The sequence below is a fragment of the Zalophus californianus genome, chromosome 11, assembly GCF_009762305.2.
Source record: "Zalophus californianus isolate mZalCal1 chromosome 11, mZalCal1.pri.v2, whole genome shotgun sequence".
NCBI lineage: Eukaryota > Metazoa > Chordata > Mammalia > Carnivora > Otariidae > Zalophus > Zalophus californianus.
The window spans coordinates 112,867,698-112,886,486 of NC_045605.1; the positions used below are offsets into that span (position 1 = coordinate 112,867,698).

Here is an 18,789-nt window from a genome sequence, read left to right on the forward strand (position 1 = left end):
CCCCCTCCACTTCCAGGGCACACGACCCCACCACTCACTCGGACTCACGCACACCCCCAGCTCGCTCAGCACAACCAAAACCTCCACCTCCAAGGAACCTTACTCTTCTGTACCCATCCACCACGAAACCTCAACCACTCCCAAATCCTCTGTCTCCCAACAGCCACCTCCCACGGGAACTCAGACCTCCGTGACGCACACCGCCACGGCCACCAGCAGCGAGAGTCAGACGTCGCTCACACTCTCACTCCACGCCCACGTCACCTTCTCCACCACCGCCCATACGACAGGGTCCCCCCACGGCACTTCCTCCCAGACAACCACTGCCTTGCCCACCCCATCGCCACTCGACACCACCGTCTCCACGCACGTTGCCTGCCTCTACCACATCTTCTGTGACTCCCACTACCCACCGCGTCATAACCCAACACACCTAGAGACCCCTTCCTCCCCGTCCACTGTCAAGCCCATGACCCCGGCCACTCACTCGACCACGCACATCCCCAATTCCCTCAGGACAACCAAAACCTCCACCTCCAGAGAATCTTACTCTTCTGTACCCATCCACCACGAAACCTCAACCACTCCCAAATCCTCTGTCTCCCAACAGCCCACCTCCCACGGGAACTCAGACCTCCGTGACGCACACCGCCACGGCCACGGCCACCGGCAGCGCGCGTCAGACGCCGCTCACCTCTCGCTCCGCGCCCACGCCACCTGTCTCAACCACCGCCCATACGACAGGCCCCCCCACGGGGACTTCCTCCCGGACAACCACTGTCCTGCCCACCCCATCGCCACTCGACACCACCCTCTCCACGCACATTGCCTCCTCTACCACATCCTCCGTGACTCCCACTACCCACAGCATCATCAACCCAACACACCCAGAGACCCCTTCCTCCCCCTCCACTGCCAAGCCCACGACCCTGCAACTCACTCGGACCACGCACACCCCAGCTCGCTCAGCACAACCAAAACCTCCACCTCCAAGGATTCTTACTCTTCTGTACCCATCCACCACGAAACCTCAACCACTCCCAAACCCTCTGTCTCCCACCACCCACCTCCCACGGAGACCCTGACCTCCATGACGCACACCGCCACAGCCACGGCCACGGCCACCAACAGCGAGCAACAGACGCCGCTCACCTCTCGCTCCGCGCCCACGCCACCTCTCTCCGCCACGGCCCATACGACAGGTCCCCCCACGGGGACTTCCTTCCGGACTACCACTGCCTTGCCCACCCCATCACGCCCTGACACCACCCTCTCCACGGACGTTGCTCCCTCTACCACGTCCTCCGTGACTCCCACTACCCACCGCATCATCACCCCAACACACCCTGAGACCCCTTCTTCCCCCTCCACTTCCAAGCACACGACCCCACCACTCACTCGGACCACGCACACCCCAGCTCGCTCAGCACAACCAAAACCTCCACCTCCAGAGAATCTTACCCTTCTGTTCCCATCCACCACGAAACCTCAACCACTCCCAAACCCTCTGTCTCCCACCAGCCACCTCCCACGGGGACCCTGACCTCCATGACGCACACCGCCACAGCCACGGCCACGGCCACCAACAGCGAGCAACAGACGCCGCTCACCTCTCGCTCCGCGCCCACGCCACCTCTCTCCACCACGGCCCATACGACAGGCCCCCCCACGGGGACTTCCTTCCGGACTACCACTGCCTTGCCCACCCCATCACGCCCCGACACCACCCTCTCCATAGACGTTGCTCCCTCTACCACCTCCTCCGTGACTCCCACTACCCACCGCGTCATCACCCCAACACACCCTGAGACCCCTTCTTCCCCCTCCACGTCCAGGCACACGACCCCACCACTAACTCGGACCATGCACATCCCCAGCTCGCTCAGCACAACCAAAACCTCCACCTCCAAGGAATCTTACTCTTCTGTACCCATCCACCATGAAACTTCAACCACTCCCAAACCCTCTGTCTCCCATCAGCCACCTCCCACGTGGACTCTGACCTCCGTGACGCACACCGCCACGGCGACAGCCACCAGCAGCGAGCGACACTCGCCGCTCACCTCTCGCTCCGCGCCCACGCCACCTGTCTCCACCACCGACCATACGACAGGTCCCCCCACGGGGACCTCCTTCCGGACGACCACCGCTGTGCCCACCCCATCGCGCCCGGACACCACCCTCTCCACGCACGCTGCCCCTTCTACCACGTCCTTGGTGACTCCCACTACCCACCGCGTCATCACCCCAACACACCCAGAGACCCCTTCCTCCCCCTACACTGCCAAGCCCACGACCCCGCCACTCACTCGGACCACGCACACCCCCAGCTCGCTCAGCACAACCAAAACCTCCACCTCCAAGGAATCTTACCCTTCTGTACCCATCCACCACGAAACCTCAACCATTCCCAAATCCTCTGTCTCCCAACAGCCACATCCCACGGGAACTCTGACCTCCGTGACGCACACCGCCACAGCCACGGCCACCGGCAGCGTGCGTCAGACGCCGCTCACCTCTCGCTCCACGCCCACGCCACCTGTCTCAACCACCGCCCATACGACAGGCCCCCCCACGGGGACTTCCTCCCGGACAACCACTGTCCTGCCCACCCCATCGCCACTTGACACCACCCTCTCCACGCACATTGCCTCCTCTACCACATCCTCCGTGACTCCCACTACCCACAGCATCATCAACCCAACACACCCAGAGACCCCTTCCTCCCCCTCCACTGCCAAGCCCACGACCCTGCAACTCACTCGGACCACGCACACCCCCAGATCACTCAGCACAACCAAAACTTCCACCTCCAGAGAATCTTACCCTTCTGTCCCCATCCACCACGAAACCTCAACCACTCCCAAACCCTCTGTCTCCCACCACCCACCTCCCACGGAGACCCTGACCTCCATGACGCACACCGCCACAGCCACGGCCACGGCCACCAACAGCGAGCAACAGACGCCGCTCACCTCTCGCTCCGCGCCCACGCCACCTCTCTCCGCCACGGCCCATACGACAGGTCCCCCCACGGGGACTTCCTTCCGGACTACCACTGCCTTGCCCACCCCATCACGCCCCGACACCACCCTCTCCACCGACGTTGCTCCCTCTACCACGTCCTCCGTGACTCCCACTACCCACCGCATCATCACCCCAACACACCCTGAGACCCCTTCTTCCCCCTCCACTTCCAAGCACACGACCCCACCACTCACTCGGACCACGCACACCCCCAGCTCGCTCAGCACAACCAAAACCTCCACCTCCAAAGAACCTTACTCTTCTGTACCCATCCACCACGAAACCTCAACCACTCCCAAACCCTCTGTCTCCCAACAGCCACCTCCCACGTGGACTCTGACCTCCGTGACGCACACCGCCACGGCGACAGCCACCAGCAGCGAGCGACACTCGCCGCTCACCTCTCGCTCCGCGCCCACGCCACCTGTCTCCACCACGGCCCATACGACAGGTCCCCCCACGGGGACTTCCTTCCGGACGACCACTGCTGTGCCCACCCCATCGCGCCCAGACACCACCCTCTCCATGCATGCTGCCCCCTCCACCACGTCCTCAGTGACTCCCACTACCCACAGCGTCATCACCCCAACACACCCAGAGACCCCTTCCTCCCCCTCCACTTCCAGGCACACGACCCCACCACTCACTCGGACCACACACACCCCCAGCTCGCTCAGCAGAACCAAAACCTCCACCTCCAGAGAATCTTACCCTTCTGTCCCCATCCACCACGAAACCTCAACCACTCCCAAACCCTCTGTCTCCCACCAGCCACCTCCCACGGGGACCCTGACCTCCATGACGCACACCGCCACAGCCACGGCCACGGCCACCAACAGCGAGCAACAGACGCCGCTCACCTCTCACTCCGCGCCCCCTCCATCGCACCCAGACACCACCCTCTCCACGCATGTTGTCCCCTCTACCACGTCCTCTGTGACTCCCAGTACCCACCGTGTCATCACCCCAACACACCCGGAGACCCCTCCTTCCCCCTCCACTGCCAGGCACACGGGCCTCTTCTCTCCGCCTCCACAGGTCACAAGCTCAAGTTCTGGCGTTCACACCCTGACCTCCCATGGCTTCCCAAGTACATCAAGCACAGCCTCCATTTCTTCCTTTGTTTCCTTCCCAGGCACCTCCACCTCCACCTTGTCCTCAGCCTCTTCTCTGCCCACCCACAACTTTCCTCCCTCTAATTTGCCCACCAAGCCTCCTCTTCCTGGGACTCCTGTCTCCCTGGCCAGCACCAGCATTCTTCCTTCTTTGCCCAGGACCACACCCAGCACTCCCGTGTCCCACACTCTCTCTTCCCACTCTACCACCTCACAGTCTACGACTCTCACCACCCGAAACCCTCCATCCAGTCTCTTTTCCTCCACTGTGGGGGTGACAGCCATTCTGACTTCTCCAGTTACTAACCTCACCACTGGACAATCTATCACCACTGGAGTGTCAACCACCATGATCCTGGCCAGCTCGACCTCTGTCCATGGAAGCTCATCCCTTCATGCCACAGGGTCCTTGTCTACTGGGGCACCATCCGTCTCCTCTCTGGTGACACCTTCGTCCAGCTCTCCAGGTAAGGGATAGATCTCTGTAGCCCACCTTGCCACCTTCGTGCACAGCATCCTTCAGCTGTGCCTCATCCCCCTGGAGAGCCCCGCAGCCTGCGACCGCAGAGCCCCGGCCTTTCCCTGCCCTCTCACTGCCCAGTGACTTCGGGCTGTGCTCCTGCCTCTCAGTGCGTTCCCCGCTCTGCCGCCCTCCCGGCCCACTGCGCACACAGCTGACAGGGGCTCACTGGTTGTCATGCAGTGCGATCTGCTTTTGTGCCCGTAAAGCCTTCACTTCTCCTGAGGTCAGCGGACAGCGCAGCATGCTGAGCTCAGACTTGAGGCCACACCCATCCCTCCGATCAACCCCACGTCCTTCTGGCATCTGAGAAAGCCCACATTCCCACCAGCAGGCAGGGACTGAGTCATGCCCCCCTCTTCTGTGTGTACCCCAAGTCCTTAGGATAGTTCTCTCAGCCTTCCTTGAGCTGCCTCCAGCCCCTCTCCCCACTCCTCTCTAGACATCTCTCTAATACACTCCAGTCTGGCCAAAAGGGGTGCCTGGCCTCCCCTAGGAGGTCCCCTTTCCCTCATGTGGGCCTGCATGCCTGCCCTGTACCTGACTCACTCATGCCCTACCCCCACCTCACATCCCCTGCTATGGTTCCGGCCTCCTATGGAGGCAACTCCCTTAGAAGCCCTCCACGGCTGCCCCTTCATGAGATCACAGGAGTTCAGGAGAGGCAGGGGTCCTGGGACTCAAGTATTCCCACCCTCCCTGAGGAAACAGAGGAAAATGAAAGGCCAATAGGTACATGCCTCACTCCAGGAGACCACCGGTGGCAGGCAGAACTGGCAGCCAAGGGCCCCCCTGTCCTCCAGACACACCCCTCCCCTCCCTTCCAGGTGTTTCCTGCACAGTACCCCCGGGGTACTGTGGGTTCCCCTCACATGTCCCCTGCCGTCCCCCAGGCAGGCCTGTCCACAGTAATGGATTTCCTCCTGTGAGACAGGGACTGGGTGCAGGCTGTCCATGAGGAGGGGATGAGGGGTGAGGGAGCAGAAGCAGGAGATGGGGTCGGAGGACAGCTGAGGGCAATGGGAGCCCCAGACACATAGGGCAGGCAGGGCAGAAAGGGCAGACTGGGCAGTATCTGCTCAGGAACATCTTAGCTTTTGCATTTAAGCTCCACATGAGCGGGTCCTAAGGCCAGTGCCGCTCTGCCTGTTGCCAGGGCACCCGAGGCAGCTTGCCAGCAGGCCAGCATCTATGGCTGGGTCCACACCCTGCCCGTCTAAGAGCACAGACCCCTGCAGGGAGCTCCTGAGGTGCCATCCGTCTCCTCCAGGGATGTGTAGACCTTCCCCCATCCCTCTGGCAGGTTCTGGTCTCAGCAGACCAGAGACGCCCATGCCCACTGCAGGAGGGGCCTGAGAGTGGCCCACCAGGGCTCAGAATACCCTTGACCTGGGGGGACTCCCAGGGTATCCAGCTCTCAGGAAGAACACCCAAAATGAGAGCCCATCAGCCTTTGTTCCCATGCAGAGCTGTGAGGTCCGAGGTCAGTGGGGCCGGGGCCCAAGTGCAGGGGTGGGAGCCCAGGGGAGACCCCATCACGGCCAGGAAGGGATACTTGTCTCATAGAAGCAACTGTGCAGCTTGCAACCTGCCCCCCTTACTCCACTGAGCTGCATTCATCCCCACTTCCCGTGTCCTGTCCCCAGGGTCAGGTACGTTGTCAGCCCTCCAACCGTGCCCTGGAGCTGGCATCTGACCACACCCCTCTCGTCTCCCAGGGGTCTGCGACGTGAAGGAGCTTGAGGAGGAGGTCACATACCGAGGGTGCACTGCCAATGTGACAGTAACCCACTGTGAGGGCTTCTGTGCCTCCTCGGCCAGGTGAGTGTTGGTCCCAAGCAGCCTCTAAACAGGGCTGGGCCCGGAGCTTGGAGCCTGCCCCATCCAAGAGCAGGTTCCTGGCCCCAGGCAGCATCCTACCCAGTCAGGTAGCCTTAGCCAGCACCCCACCTCCATCACGCCTGCCTAAGGCAAAGGCAGACCCTCGGCCCCGGAGGTCAGTAAGGGCCGGGAGGGGTTGGGCACACCCCTGAGGGCCCGCCTGGGACTCAGTACCCACCCTTCGCTCTGGAGTGGTCCAGGAGACACAGGAGCACTCCTGGGCGGTGGCCCTGACCCACGCTCCTGGCTCTGGCTTCTTTGCAGCTTCAACATCCACACGAATCAGGTGGACACCCACTGCAGCTGCTGCCACCCCCTCGGCTCCTACCAGAAGCAGTTTGTGCTGCCCTGCTCAGACCCCGAAGCGCAGGGCCAGCAGCTGGTGCTCACGCTACAGATGTTCAGCAGCTGTGCATGCAGCCCACAGCGCTGTGGGGACTAGGGGACACAGCCCCCCAGGTGTGAGGACAAAGCACCGTTCCCAGCAGTACCCCCACCATCCTCCCAACACTGGCTTGCTGTGTGCCTGGCAGCCCCTCTCCTTCCACAAGGCACAGCCTCAAAGAGCCCTCGCACGTGGCTTACCAGGGCACCTGAAGGAAAGGGGGTTGCCAGGCAGGGAATGCAGACCCTGACCAAGCCCAGCAGGCTGGAACAAACTGGTGGCCCCCTTACCATACCATACAGGGCATACCTGTCCACGTAGCCTCCCAAACTTTGAAGGTGGCCACCCATCCCTCCCAGAACTGGGCCCCAGAAACAGCCTGAGCAGCAGGTACCTCAGTAGGGGCAGTTGAGAAAGGCCACTCTAGAGGGAGGCCTGAGAAAAGGGGATACAGGTCCCATGAGGTGCAGGACACCTAAGCAGGGACGGGTGGGGAAGAGGTACAGGGCAGCAGCAAGGAGAGCAGCAAGGAGAGGACCCCACAGCTGGAGAAGGGAGGGAGGGGGGACGCAGGTGCCAGCCAGCATCAGCACCTGCCCACCAACCAAGCTCACCCTGGGGAGGAGCATCACATGTGCCACGCACGACAAACCCACTGGGTACAGATAACAAATAAACCAGCATTGCTCAACGCAGAGGCTGGCCCGTGAACTCTGCCTGTGTTGTCTCCCACACGCCTGGGGCATTTGTGAGCCCCCAAACCCACACCCACAGAGTGATAGGTACAGGACCCTGAGTGTGGGCCTCTGCAGTGGCACCAGCATCCAGACTGTGACTCCCTCCAGTTACCTCCCCGAGATCCACACTGCAGCAAAGGGCTGCCTGTGCCCCTGGCCACCCCACAGGGCTCCCCCATGGCATGCCTCTGAGGAGCCCAATTCCTGCTGATGAGCCAGGGGAACCTAGAGTGGACCTTGGCTCTCTCTGGGGCCACCCACCGACAGAACAGAGGCCCTGGCTCAGCTCTGCTCCTGCCCCGGCCACCTCAGGGTGCAGACGGGCTGCCTGGCAAGCAGCTCACAGTGACGGCACATGAGAGCCGAGGCCAAGAATAGCACGCGGAGGCTGGGCTCCAGCTCACCTTCGGCATGGCTCTCGGCTCCCTGACCACACACAGAGCCTGTCCTCCACCCACACAGGGTCCTACACCCCCCTTCCAGAATCTGCTTTGCCGCCCACACTTAACCCTCTCGTCAAAAACAGGAACCAGTCCAAGGTGACTATGGTTATGGTGCACTTCTTCGAAGCCCAAAGATGAGTGAGACTGGCCACCCAGCCTCGAGAGCCAGCACCAACCCCCCGCCGCCGTGCCATAAACCCAAGGCCTCAGATACTCAGACGCTCAGTACTACCTATATCCCGTTAACACCACAGTGCAGGGGAAAGGAATACAGAATTCAACCCAGTCAATATACACGGTCTTTCTGGTAGTCATGAAAAACAACATTTCCAACTTCTGAATTTCAAACCGTGCCCCCAAGACTCCTCCAGTGGACGCTGCAGCAAGCCAACGTGCACGGTGCTCCTGCACCCAGGGCCCTGCGGATAGCACCCGGGCCGCACACAGACACACTGCACCAGCCCGTGGGCCTTGTCACACATCTCCTGCACCTAGCGTCACCCACCACAGGAGCCAAATGGCCTAGTGAAGATCTCACCCACTACAGACAAGCTGCTCCTGCTTCTCTCAGAGAATCAGAGATGAACTATCAGCAACAGAGCAGAAGCGTTTTGGTACCATTTCAAAAAATCTGCCTTTTCAATCAAACTTGTCATTTCCCTTTACTTGGGAGATCACGCACAGAACTGTCCTGACCTCTGTGAACACTGACCCGGGGCCCACACTCCCTTCTTCTGACCCGACTGCAGTGCAGGCTCAGCCTCTCATTCTTCAACACACACTGGTATCCCCATCCCGACCCAAAAGGGATCCGGTTTGGAGAAGCAAGGCTGAGAGACGCCTGTAGACAGGGCTGTTTATTTGCAGCAATGAAGACAAATGACAGAGATGAAGAAAAATGCAACACACAGGAGCCTGATCCTCCATCCTCGTTGATCAAAACTGTTCTGACAGCAATTCACACAACCTCTGAGAGACGGTCTCTTTACTTGTGCGCAGCGTGAGTCGGTACATCTGTAACAGAACACGGCAGGTCAGTGGCCGCACACAGGCTCGGGCGCCCTCAGTCGATGGCCCCTCGAGCTCTCCTGCTCAGTGCTTCTCTGGAGGCACCCAGCCCCAGCATTTCACAAAGACTTATGCAAACACACTCTCAAGCAGCTAAAATACAGAAAATTTGACAGTAACCAGTGGCAGCCCGTGAGTGGAGCCACTGGAACCCTCACGTGCCGCGGGCAGAGCACAGAGCTGGGGGCCACTCAGCAGCATGAGCAGGGCGCAGAGCCCAGGAGCCTGTACTTCCAACCCGGATGGTTCCCAAGTGAAGGGAAGACAGACGGCCGCACAAAGGTGCGCGGTGGCTCCACTCAACAGCACAGCCCCAAACTGGTCGGGCCCAGGTGTGCATCCACAGGACTAGGTAAGCCAAGAGTGCACACGCACAACCACAAGGGTGAGGGCTGGAGCACAGGGTCAGGCCAGCCGGACGGCAGCCCCGTGGTAGTGGTCTCTACAGGAGGTCAAGACAGACGGAGGGACAGTGGACCCCAGGGAACTTTCTGGAGTGACAGAAATGTTCTATGTATCAGCAGGATAGTGGAGGTTACACAGGGGGACACATCTATCAGAACTCCTCAGACAACTCCACTTAGGACCTACATCACACCACAACCGGAACACAGCTCGGGCGTATATAGCTATTTCCTCAAGAAGTCTGACCTGGGCTTGTAGATTCGGCTCCAAACGCAGTAAGCATCCAATCTGGGTGGTTTTAGTGTGTATGATGCCAGCCCCCACGAAATTTGCAGGATTAGGATCAACGTCTTCAAGGAGCGCAGAACCAAACCCAATGATCTGTGTCACAGAGAGACAGGTGCAGAGGGCAGTGCAACCGGGGATGATGGAAGGAGAGCAACACAATCGGCCTCCCTCCAGAGCCCCGGGCAGCGTCCCAACCCTGGGAACACCCATCAACAGGCCTTACCTTGGCTTTGGTGATTTCTGTGTCCATTGGATGCTTTGCTTTGAAAATGTTCTGCACTTCCTGTTGGGGACTGGGAGGTAAAACCAACAGTCACCACACTGAGCCAGGTCAGCATGGGAGGACCCGGCCCTGCCCCCACTCCACGTCCCGTCACTCACCTGCTCAGCTGCTTCCAACGCTGAAAGAAATCCTGAGAAGCCATTTCTGTGGGCTGGAAAAATTTGTTGAGTGTGATAGGCAGCTTAACAGACACATTCTGAAAGGTTCCCCCATACCTACGAGCAACAGAGACACAGTGAACAGAGCGCATGAGCCGCCGAAAATTCTGAATCTCAACTACAGAACCAAATTCCTAGTTTGCAAATCAACGGGGCACAGGGAATGCCTGCTGCTGCAGAGGGTGGGAGGGGCGTGGGGAACAGAATGTTCTGGAAGGGTGGCAGACGAGGACCAATGAGCCGGGCACTGCACCAGTCTCTGTGTGTGCGTCTGGGGGCGCGCAGCTCCAGCCAGGCACTTTTGGGCCTGTCAGACCAACCTCAGGCTTCTACATCTCCTCACTTTCCCCCATAGCCCATTTCCTACAACTCTAAGTTGGTTTAAATTGTATGGGATTTTTCTTTTTTCTATGAAAAGAGACTAAAACAAGTGTTTGCCTACAGAATGCAACAAAAATTTGCCTATTTCCCTATTCTACAAAGTACACAGTTTCAGTTCTCTGTGTTTTTAATGTTTGAAAACACGCTTTTCCAAAACTTTAACCTACAAACACCCTACAGAAGCCAGTTGTTCACATACACTCTCTCCCACTCACTGAAAAAGGACAGTCAGGAACCCAATAGCAACACAAAACATAGCTTTTTTTAAAAAATAATCAAGTTGGGGGGCCCGGGTGGCTCAGTGGGTCGAGCATCTGCCTTCGGCTCAGGTCGTGATCCCAGGGTCCTGGGATCGAGCCCCGCATCGGGCTCCCTGCTCGGCGGGAAGCCTGCTTCTCCCTCTCCCACTCCCCCTGCTTGTGTTCCCTCTCTCGCTGTGTCTCTCTGCCAAATAAATAAATAAAATCTTTAAAAAAATAAAAATAAAAATAAGAAATAAGATGCGGGGCGCCCGGGTGGCTCAGGGGGTTAAGAGTCCAACTCTTGATTTCACTCAGGTCCTGACCTCAGGCTCCTGCGATAGAACCCCACGTCGGGCTCTGGCTCAGCGCGGAGTCTGCTTGAGATTCTCTCTCTGCCCCTCCCCCCACTCTCCCTCTCTCTCTAAAATAAATTAGTGTTAAAAAGGATAATGACCAAGCAGCATGTACGCTCGGGGGACACTGGGCAACAATTCACCCCCGGATGGGAGGGCCTAGGGTACCATCCACACAACAGCCCGCACAGGGGCACACAGGACCCAGCCGGTCCCAGCCCCACAGTGCGGGCCCCCCAGTTCCCATCCCTCAGCTAGAGAGCACAGGACCTGAGCAACACAGCGCGGGCTCGCAGGGCCTCCCGCAACCCTGCGCACACTGCCTCTCCCTCATTTCCCGAATGCCATGCACCTAACACTGCAGCGCACACAGTGGGTGCCGCCACTCACCTGGGACACCCCCTCAGCCCTCACAACAGCCTCCGAAGGAAGGAGCAGAAGCTCATCGAGAACAAAGGCCTCCCAGGGACACGGCTAAGTGCAGGCACAACCCCACAGCCCCAAGCCCCAGGCAAGAGCAGGCTGGTCATTCAGCCCACCGTCCCATGAGCTCCTCACCTGAACTGGATGTTGAGGACTGGCGCCTCCGTGAAGTCACACACACATTCTATGTTCACAATCTGTTGCACCTGTGCACCACCGTCCACGGTCGGATCCACGGGCTTGGTCTGCAAGCTCAGATGTGCACGTGTCAAGGAGGCCATGTCAACACTGGGGAACTGTGCCCAAGCCAAGCAAGCCCTGGAACGTTCTAGAATGGGGTCTGTGAGTCAGAGCTCATGCTGCTGATCTTGGAAGAAACCTCTAATACAGTTGATCCTACATACATGTTATTTTTAATGATTGATTAGAAACGCTTGCCTTTAACAATCTATGTTCAACATTTACCTTAAAATAAAAACAGGCCTGGCCTGTGGCAAGCAGGTTGCTGCTTTGCATGCCTCCTTTAGGAGAGGCAGCATCCTTATCAGATGCACTGGGGCATTCCCAAGCCTCACTTTGTTTGGCTGGCCCATCCTTGGGAGGAAGAGATCTGGACACCAGAGCTGGCACCGGCTGGTCACATTCTAACCACGTTCCTGGCACTTATTAAGGACCAGGCTCCAGTGTGGACACAGCCACTGGAGACAAGCACAGTGCGGCCCAAGTGTGCGGCCCAAGCCCATGCTCGCTCTGTCAGCAGCTGCTCGCTCAGGGAGACTCCCAGAGAAGACCAGAGCTCAGAGGGGCTTAAACATCACGTGACAGAACAAAACAAGAGCAAACAAAAGGGAGTCCAAGGAACCAAACGGCTCAGCAGCGGATGCCTGCGTGCCAATCTCCCGCACGCCACCAGAAGCTCCCTCTAGATGCTAGACAGCGACTCGAGGGCGCCACAGCACCTGGAGCATCTGGGTCTTATGATAAAGAACAACTTCCTCAAAACCCTCCTCTAAACCCCAAATGCCTGTCTGCTGGGGACGCAGAAGACACGAGACCAAGGATATTCGTCTGAAGGTCATCTGAACAGATCAGTGTTGGAGTGAAATTTAAGAACTGCGTGGACGTCTTATTTCCATAAAATATAAACATCCGACCTAGAAGGGAAAACACAATTTGTTTCATACACATCCTGAACCTGAACGTTAACAGTGAAAAACACAAGAGTCCCTGTCACCAGCTGAACTCCAGAGAAGGGCCAGGGCGGAAACTCTGGCCGCGGGCGGACATGGGGTCATGGCTCCCCCTACTGGGGGAGCTCCAGCTCTCCATCTAAGGCGCAGCCTTTCTTGGGACAGCGCCCTGCCTGAGACCTGGGACCAAGGACCTGGCCACCACCTCCAGGGGGGCCTGGCCAGACCTTCCTCACCCACAGCGATGCCCCAGCCGGTACCACAGAGGATCATGAGCTGGACGCTGGAGGCAAGGACGCCCAATGTCATCACTTAACATCACAAAAGAAATCTCTTTCTGAACATTTTTATTCCCTCTGAACTCCGAATGGAAAGTGAATTTCAAATACTCTGATGAGGACAAACTGCACCACCACCCCACCCACCCCTGAATGTGGGGGGGCAGTCACGGCCCAGTGGACAAGGGATGCTGCACCACCCGCTCTCAGTACAGAGTCCCCTAAAGAAGGTTTCTGTTAATTCTCACAACATCCCTAAAACATCCCTGGAGGGCCAATGCGCTATTTCTCTCTGGCTGTCCACACGTGCACTTGTTCCCACACAAAAAACTCAGTCCTCACAAGGCTCAGAGATGACACCCAAGAGGGAGGTTGGCAGTCGTCCATCCACCAGCACCCCAGCAGCACCCCAATTGCCAGTGGACGGTTTTCTTTGGGGAGAGACTTAAAAACATTTTCTAAAAGTCATGGTAAAATACACAGAACATAAAAAGTACCATCTTCACGGTCTCTAAGCCCACAGCTCAGGGACACTAAGTACATTCACACTGTTGTGCGGCCATCCCCACCATCCGTCTCCAGAAGTTTCCACCATCCCAAAGGGAAACTGTCCCCCTGATACCAACCCCATCCCTCCCCCGGCACGCATCGTTCACTCTCTGTCCCAAGTCACCAACCCCCATACCTCCCCCCGCCCCGGAGCCCACTGTCCACTCTCTGTCCCCCTGAGACACTGACCCCCATCCCTCCCCCCGCGCCCACCATCCACTCTCTGTCCCCCTGAGACACTGACCCCCATCCCTCCCCCCGCGCCCACCATCCACTCTCCATTCCCCTGAGTCACCGACCCCCATCCCTCCCCCGGCGCCCACCGTCCACTCTCTGTTCCCTGTGAATCTGGAGACTCTAAGGACCTCATGTGGGGGCAATCCTGCAGTATTTGTCCCTCTGTGTCTGGCCTGTCTCACTCAGCATCACATCCCCCAGGTCCACCCACACTGTGGCAGGTGTCAGCGTGTCCCTCCGTGTTCAGGCTGAGTGACGGTCCGGTGTGTGGATGGACCACGTTTATCCGCTTGTCCGTCGATGACGCTTGGGCTGCTTCCCTGTGTCAGCGGCTGTGAATGTGGGTGTTCAGGCATCCACTCGCGTCCCTGCTTTTGGCTCTCTGGGTCAATACCTTGAAGGGGAATCGCTGGAACACACGGTCATTCCATTTTCAGTTGTTTGAGGAACCGCCACGCCGTTTTCCACGGCTGCTGCACCGGCTTCCATTCCCGCCGCGTGTGCGGGAGGGTCCACCCTGCACGTGCTCCCACTCGCGGGGTTTCTGCTGTCAGTGGACAACAGCCGTCTTGAGGGCCGCAAGCGGGTCCTCGCCGTAGCTCTGATGTGCGTGTCCCTGACGAGCAGGGACGTGGGAATCTCCCCTGCTGGCTGGCCAGTTGTAGGTCTTCCCTGGACAGACGTCGGCTCCAGTCCTCCGCCCATCTTTGAATCAGACTGTTGTTTTATTGTTGAGATTTAGGACTTCTCTGTATGTTCTGGAAACTAAGCCCTTACCAGATGCGTGACTTGCAAATATTTTCTGCCCGTAGTTTCTAAGTGATGGTTTCCGTTAAGTAATTAAAGCACATACCCAAATTCTGCCGGAATTCAGACTTCAGTCCAATTTGAAGCAGCTGGTTTTCAAACAGCACACCATTATTTTTACAGACGAACCTAGGGGGAAGGGACAGCATGTGAGTCCCTCAGCCACCCAATGAAAATATAAAGATTTACTTTGAAAAAGAATCTAACAAACAAAAAGTCCAGAAAAACCTCTAAGGGACTTAAAGTAAGGTTAAGGTAGAAAAGTACTGTAGAAACATCAGTAAAAGGTGCCCACTAGAGACCCAGGGTGTGACCACACAGGACAGAGCAGGACAGTGCTCGGCCCTCCACAAAAGCACTGATCCACGACTCAAACATGCACACACCAGGGCCCACACATGCTCTCAGGCCAGACCTGACGCAGGGCGCTGGCCGCAGCTCCGGGGGTGACCAGCAGCATGGCAGCCAGGCTGCTGCAGGCGATGCCCACCCCTCATGCAGGGTTAGTGTCTGCACCCCACGGGGGCCCATGATGTTGCTCACTACATGGTATCCACACTACACAGAATCAGAAGAAAATGAAATGTGTGTTTAGTTTTGCTTGTACTCATCTCTGAGGAGCTAAGTGTCCTGTCCTCCTCTACCACAAACCACAATTATGCAGTAAACTGGGACCAAAAGAAGGAGCGAGGGGCAGGGCAGGTGCAGCACAGTCAGCGAGGCAACAAGAGCCAGCCCTGCTCGCTGGCCGCCTGCTCTGGGGGCTCCCCATCTGCACATGGAGGAGGAGGCACAGTCCAGAGTGGGCAGCGGGGCAGGCAGGCAGGAGGGGCACTGCCACGTGGAGCTCTCCATGACATCCAGGGGGCAGCGAGAGATAGACGCTCCCTGGCAGCAGCCCCTATACCCCAAAATCTCCGAGTCCAGGTGTGCTGCTGGCCTAGAGAAGCTCAGAGCCAGCACTCCCTGCCCTCACCCTGTTTCGTACAAAGGTGCCTGTGGGCACCCCACAGAGGTTCAGGTGCTGCTGACATGTGTGCATGACCACCAGCCACCCTCACGTGGAAGAAGCAGCGGCAGACACAGCAGGAAGCACGGTTCATCCACAGATGGCTGGGCCTGGTCCACCATGGGGCCCATTCCACGGAGCCGTGCTCCTCTCGGTCCCCACGGCTGCCCTCCGGCCTCATCCAGCACCCCCATCTCAACACAACAGGCGCTCTGCCCAGTTCAAGCTGCTCACGCTGCACACGAAGCCTCAGAAGGCAAAATGCAGCCCATTCAGCATGCACAACCTTCTTCCACAACACACCTGAGTGTGTGGTGCTTTTCCATGTCCAACTCAGCATTTCTAGAAGCCACAGACTGTAACTCGCACCCATCCAAACCCGCCTCGTCACCTTCAACAAGCCACAGGAAGCAAGAATTCACACACAGTACAAACACCAAGAGACAGGAAAACTGCAAAACCACAAGAATCCTGCTGCTGTCGTCACAACACTCAAGGACAAGGGGCCGCTTTCTGAAGATGCTCCTCTCCGTCTGGCCGGCCTGCCCCCACACCCAGGCCAAGCCCTCCCACACCTCCCGGCCGGATTTAAGACCAACAGAGACACAAGGGACAGAGAGCAGACAGAAAAAAGGTACGGAACAGCACAGCAAAGAGAGGAGGAAAGAAAGCATGCTGGGAAGCGCGGGGTGACGTCTGTGCCCTGGAGACGGGGAGGGGGCCAGGGGGGCAGGGCTCCACGCATGGGGGGGGGGGGGACGGTCTTGATGAGGTGACACAGAGAGCAGGGAAGATGGGGCTGGGGGAGGGGAGAATGGCCCGCGCCTCGGGACGGACCAGGATAAAGCAGGAGGGTGCAATTGAGGAATGTGTCTCAATAAAAAAGGCAGGCTGGGCACCTGCCAGGAACATGCAGAGAGGGGATGATGCCGAGAGAGTCCCTGTCCTGAGGACACGAGAGACCGACTACCTGGCAAAGTTGTCTTCAGAGCCGGGAGCCAGTGGTGCAACCGCGGAGGGTGAGTCTGAGAACACATCCACGAGCAGCCCGCCGGAGGAGGGTGGGGGGCCCGCGGGGGCAGGGGGTGCAGCCCCCAGACCCAAGAGGTCTGCCGATGGAGAAGGCGTGGACTGGAAAACAGGGAAGGAGAGGGTCAGCGGGGAACCTTCAGGCACGCCAAGGCCAAGCAAGTACAAGCACCTGTACCACCCCCCCAACAGCTCCTGCCAGGCTGCGCCAGGCAAGCGTCCAGCACATGAGGGGGACTGCACCCCAGGGTCAAGCCTGAAGCCACAGCTGGAGGATCAGGCACAATCTCACATGACTAGAAAAAGAGTTAACCTTTCTTCATGAAGATTATCTTAACGGGAAAAAAAAGTTCTGAAAACACTTTTGCCACAAAGGAGGCCAAAAGAAAGTGAGACCACACACGCCACGGTCAATCTTCCGAAGCGGGAGTGAGCATGAGAGGTGAAGTCAGCTAACAACTCAGGGCGCACTCTTGGTTTAACCGTGTGTAAGCCTTACTGAGTCAAAGAGGAAAAAACATAAAAAACCTACAGAAGAGACATCTTTTTTTTAAATGATTTTTTGATCCTAGGCAAAAGACAAAGAATAAAGCCACGGGGGGACCACTCCCCCCACAAAGCACACACCCAGCCGACATGCACACTCTGGCCCTGCACCTTGGGAGGCGAGCGGGCTCTGGTTTCCCCTGGGGCGGTGTCGCAACAAGGGCAGAGATGAGCCGCTCAGCCTTGAGGCTGGTCTTGAATGACTTTGAGTGTCCCACTGAACATTCGTGAAGGTACAAGTCAGCCTGGAATTATCTGAGACTACATCCTGATGCCATTTTACATTGCTATATTTTGCTGGGTTTTAACATACACTCATCTTTTCAGGAACACAACTACCCTGTGAGCTAAAGGAGGCCAAGTACTTTCTTCCCCCAGCACGTGGGCATCCACCCTGGGCACTGGCCAGTCACACCACTGGCGAGGCCTCTGACTGCCAGAGGAATTCCATTCTATGATAAAGGAGGCATCACAAAATATGTGCTCTGCAAGAGGGTGTGGGTCTGACGGGGCCAAGAACCCTGCTCTGCTGATGGCCCCTCCTTCCTCAAGGCTGGTGGGGGCGGTGGTATGCAGCACATGGAGACCAACCCTGCAGGGCCCCCAGAAAAGGGATGGGGATCACAGAGGAGCTGTCAAGAGAAGGAGTACCAGAAATTCCTGCAACATGAGCAAGGACGTGGATGTGACCTCTCAAGGTGGCTCCTGGCCCTCGCTGCACGGGACAGGGCTCCTGGGAGCACAACTCCTCGCAACACTGCTTCCCAGTCACTGCAGGAGTCTCACCATCTGAGGAGCATGGAATCAGGCAAGCAAGGCACCTGCTGTAGCTGACACACCTACGGCCTAAATGGGGATTATCGCCCCACTGCCACCTATTGCAAGATCTTTACCACTGGCTCCTGAATAATGGTTCAAATGTTTGTTTGTTTGTTTGAAGATTTCTTTATTTATTTGAAAGACTGAGAGGAATAGCTAGAGAGAGTGCCAGGCAGACTCCACGCCAACGACAGAGCCTGACATGGAGCTCAATCCCAGGACCCTGAGATCATGACCTGAGCCAAAACCAAGTCAGACACTTAACCAACTGAGCCACCCAGATGCCCCAATTCAAAAGTTTTTGTTTTTTAAGATTTTACTATTTGAGAGAGAGAGAGAGAGCACAAGGTGGGGCAGTGGCAGAGGGAGAAGCAGACTCCCCACCGAGCAGGGAGCCCGACTGACACAGGGCTCGATCCCAGGACCCTGACATCATGACCTGAGCTGAAGGCAGACACTTAACTGACTGAGCCACCCAGGCGCCCCCAAATGTTTCTTAAAGAAAATCTTTTGTCCAGGGATGCCTGGGTGGCTCAGTCAGTTAAGTGTCTGACTGTTCATTTTGGCTCAGGTCATGATCTCAGGGTTGTGAGATGGAGCCCCACATCAGGCTCTC

The 18,789-nt window shown here is 57.8% G+C and overlaps 1 protein-coding gene across 1 annotated transcript in view; it reads right to left on the reverse strand.

Annotated features, from left to right (window-relative positions):
• Positions 1 to 8,947: 8,947 nt before the first annotated feature.
• Positions 8,948 to 18,789, reverse strand: part of AP2A2 (adaptor related protein complex 2 subunit alpha 2) — an 86,720-nt gene continuing 76,878 nt past the window's right edge. Inside the window, 8 exon segments of the mRNA XM_035722866.1 lie at positions 8,948 to 9,122; positions 9,828 to 9,962; positions 10,093 to 10,162; positions 10,251 to 10,367; positions 11,845 to 11,968; positions 12,774 to 12,863; positions 14,817 to 14,899; positions 16,750 to 16,910. Of these exon segments, the coding sequence (XP_035578759.1) occupies positions 9,045 to 9,122; positions 9,828 to 9,962; positions 10,093 to 10,162; positions 10,251 to 10,367; positions 11,845 to 11,968; positions 12,774 to 12,863; positions 14,817 to 14,899; positions 16,750 to 16,910 (858 nt within the window). The 3' untranslated portion in view covers positions 8,948 to 9,044.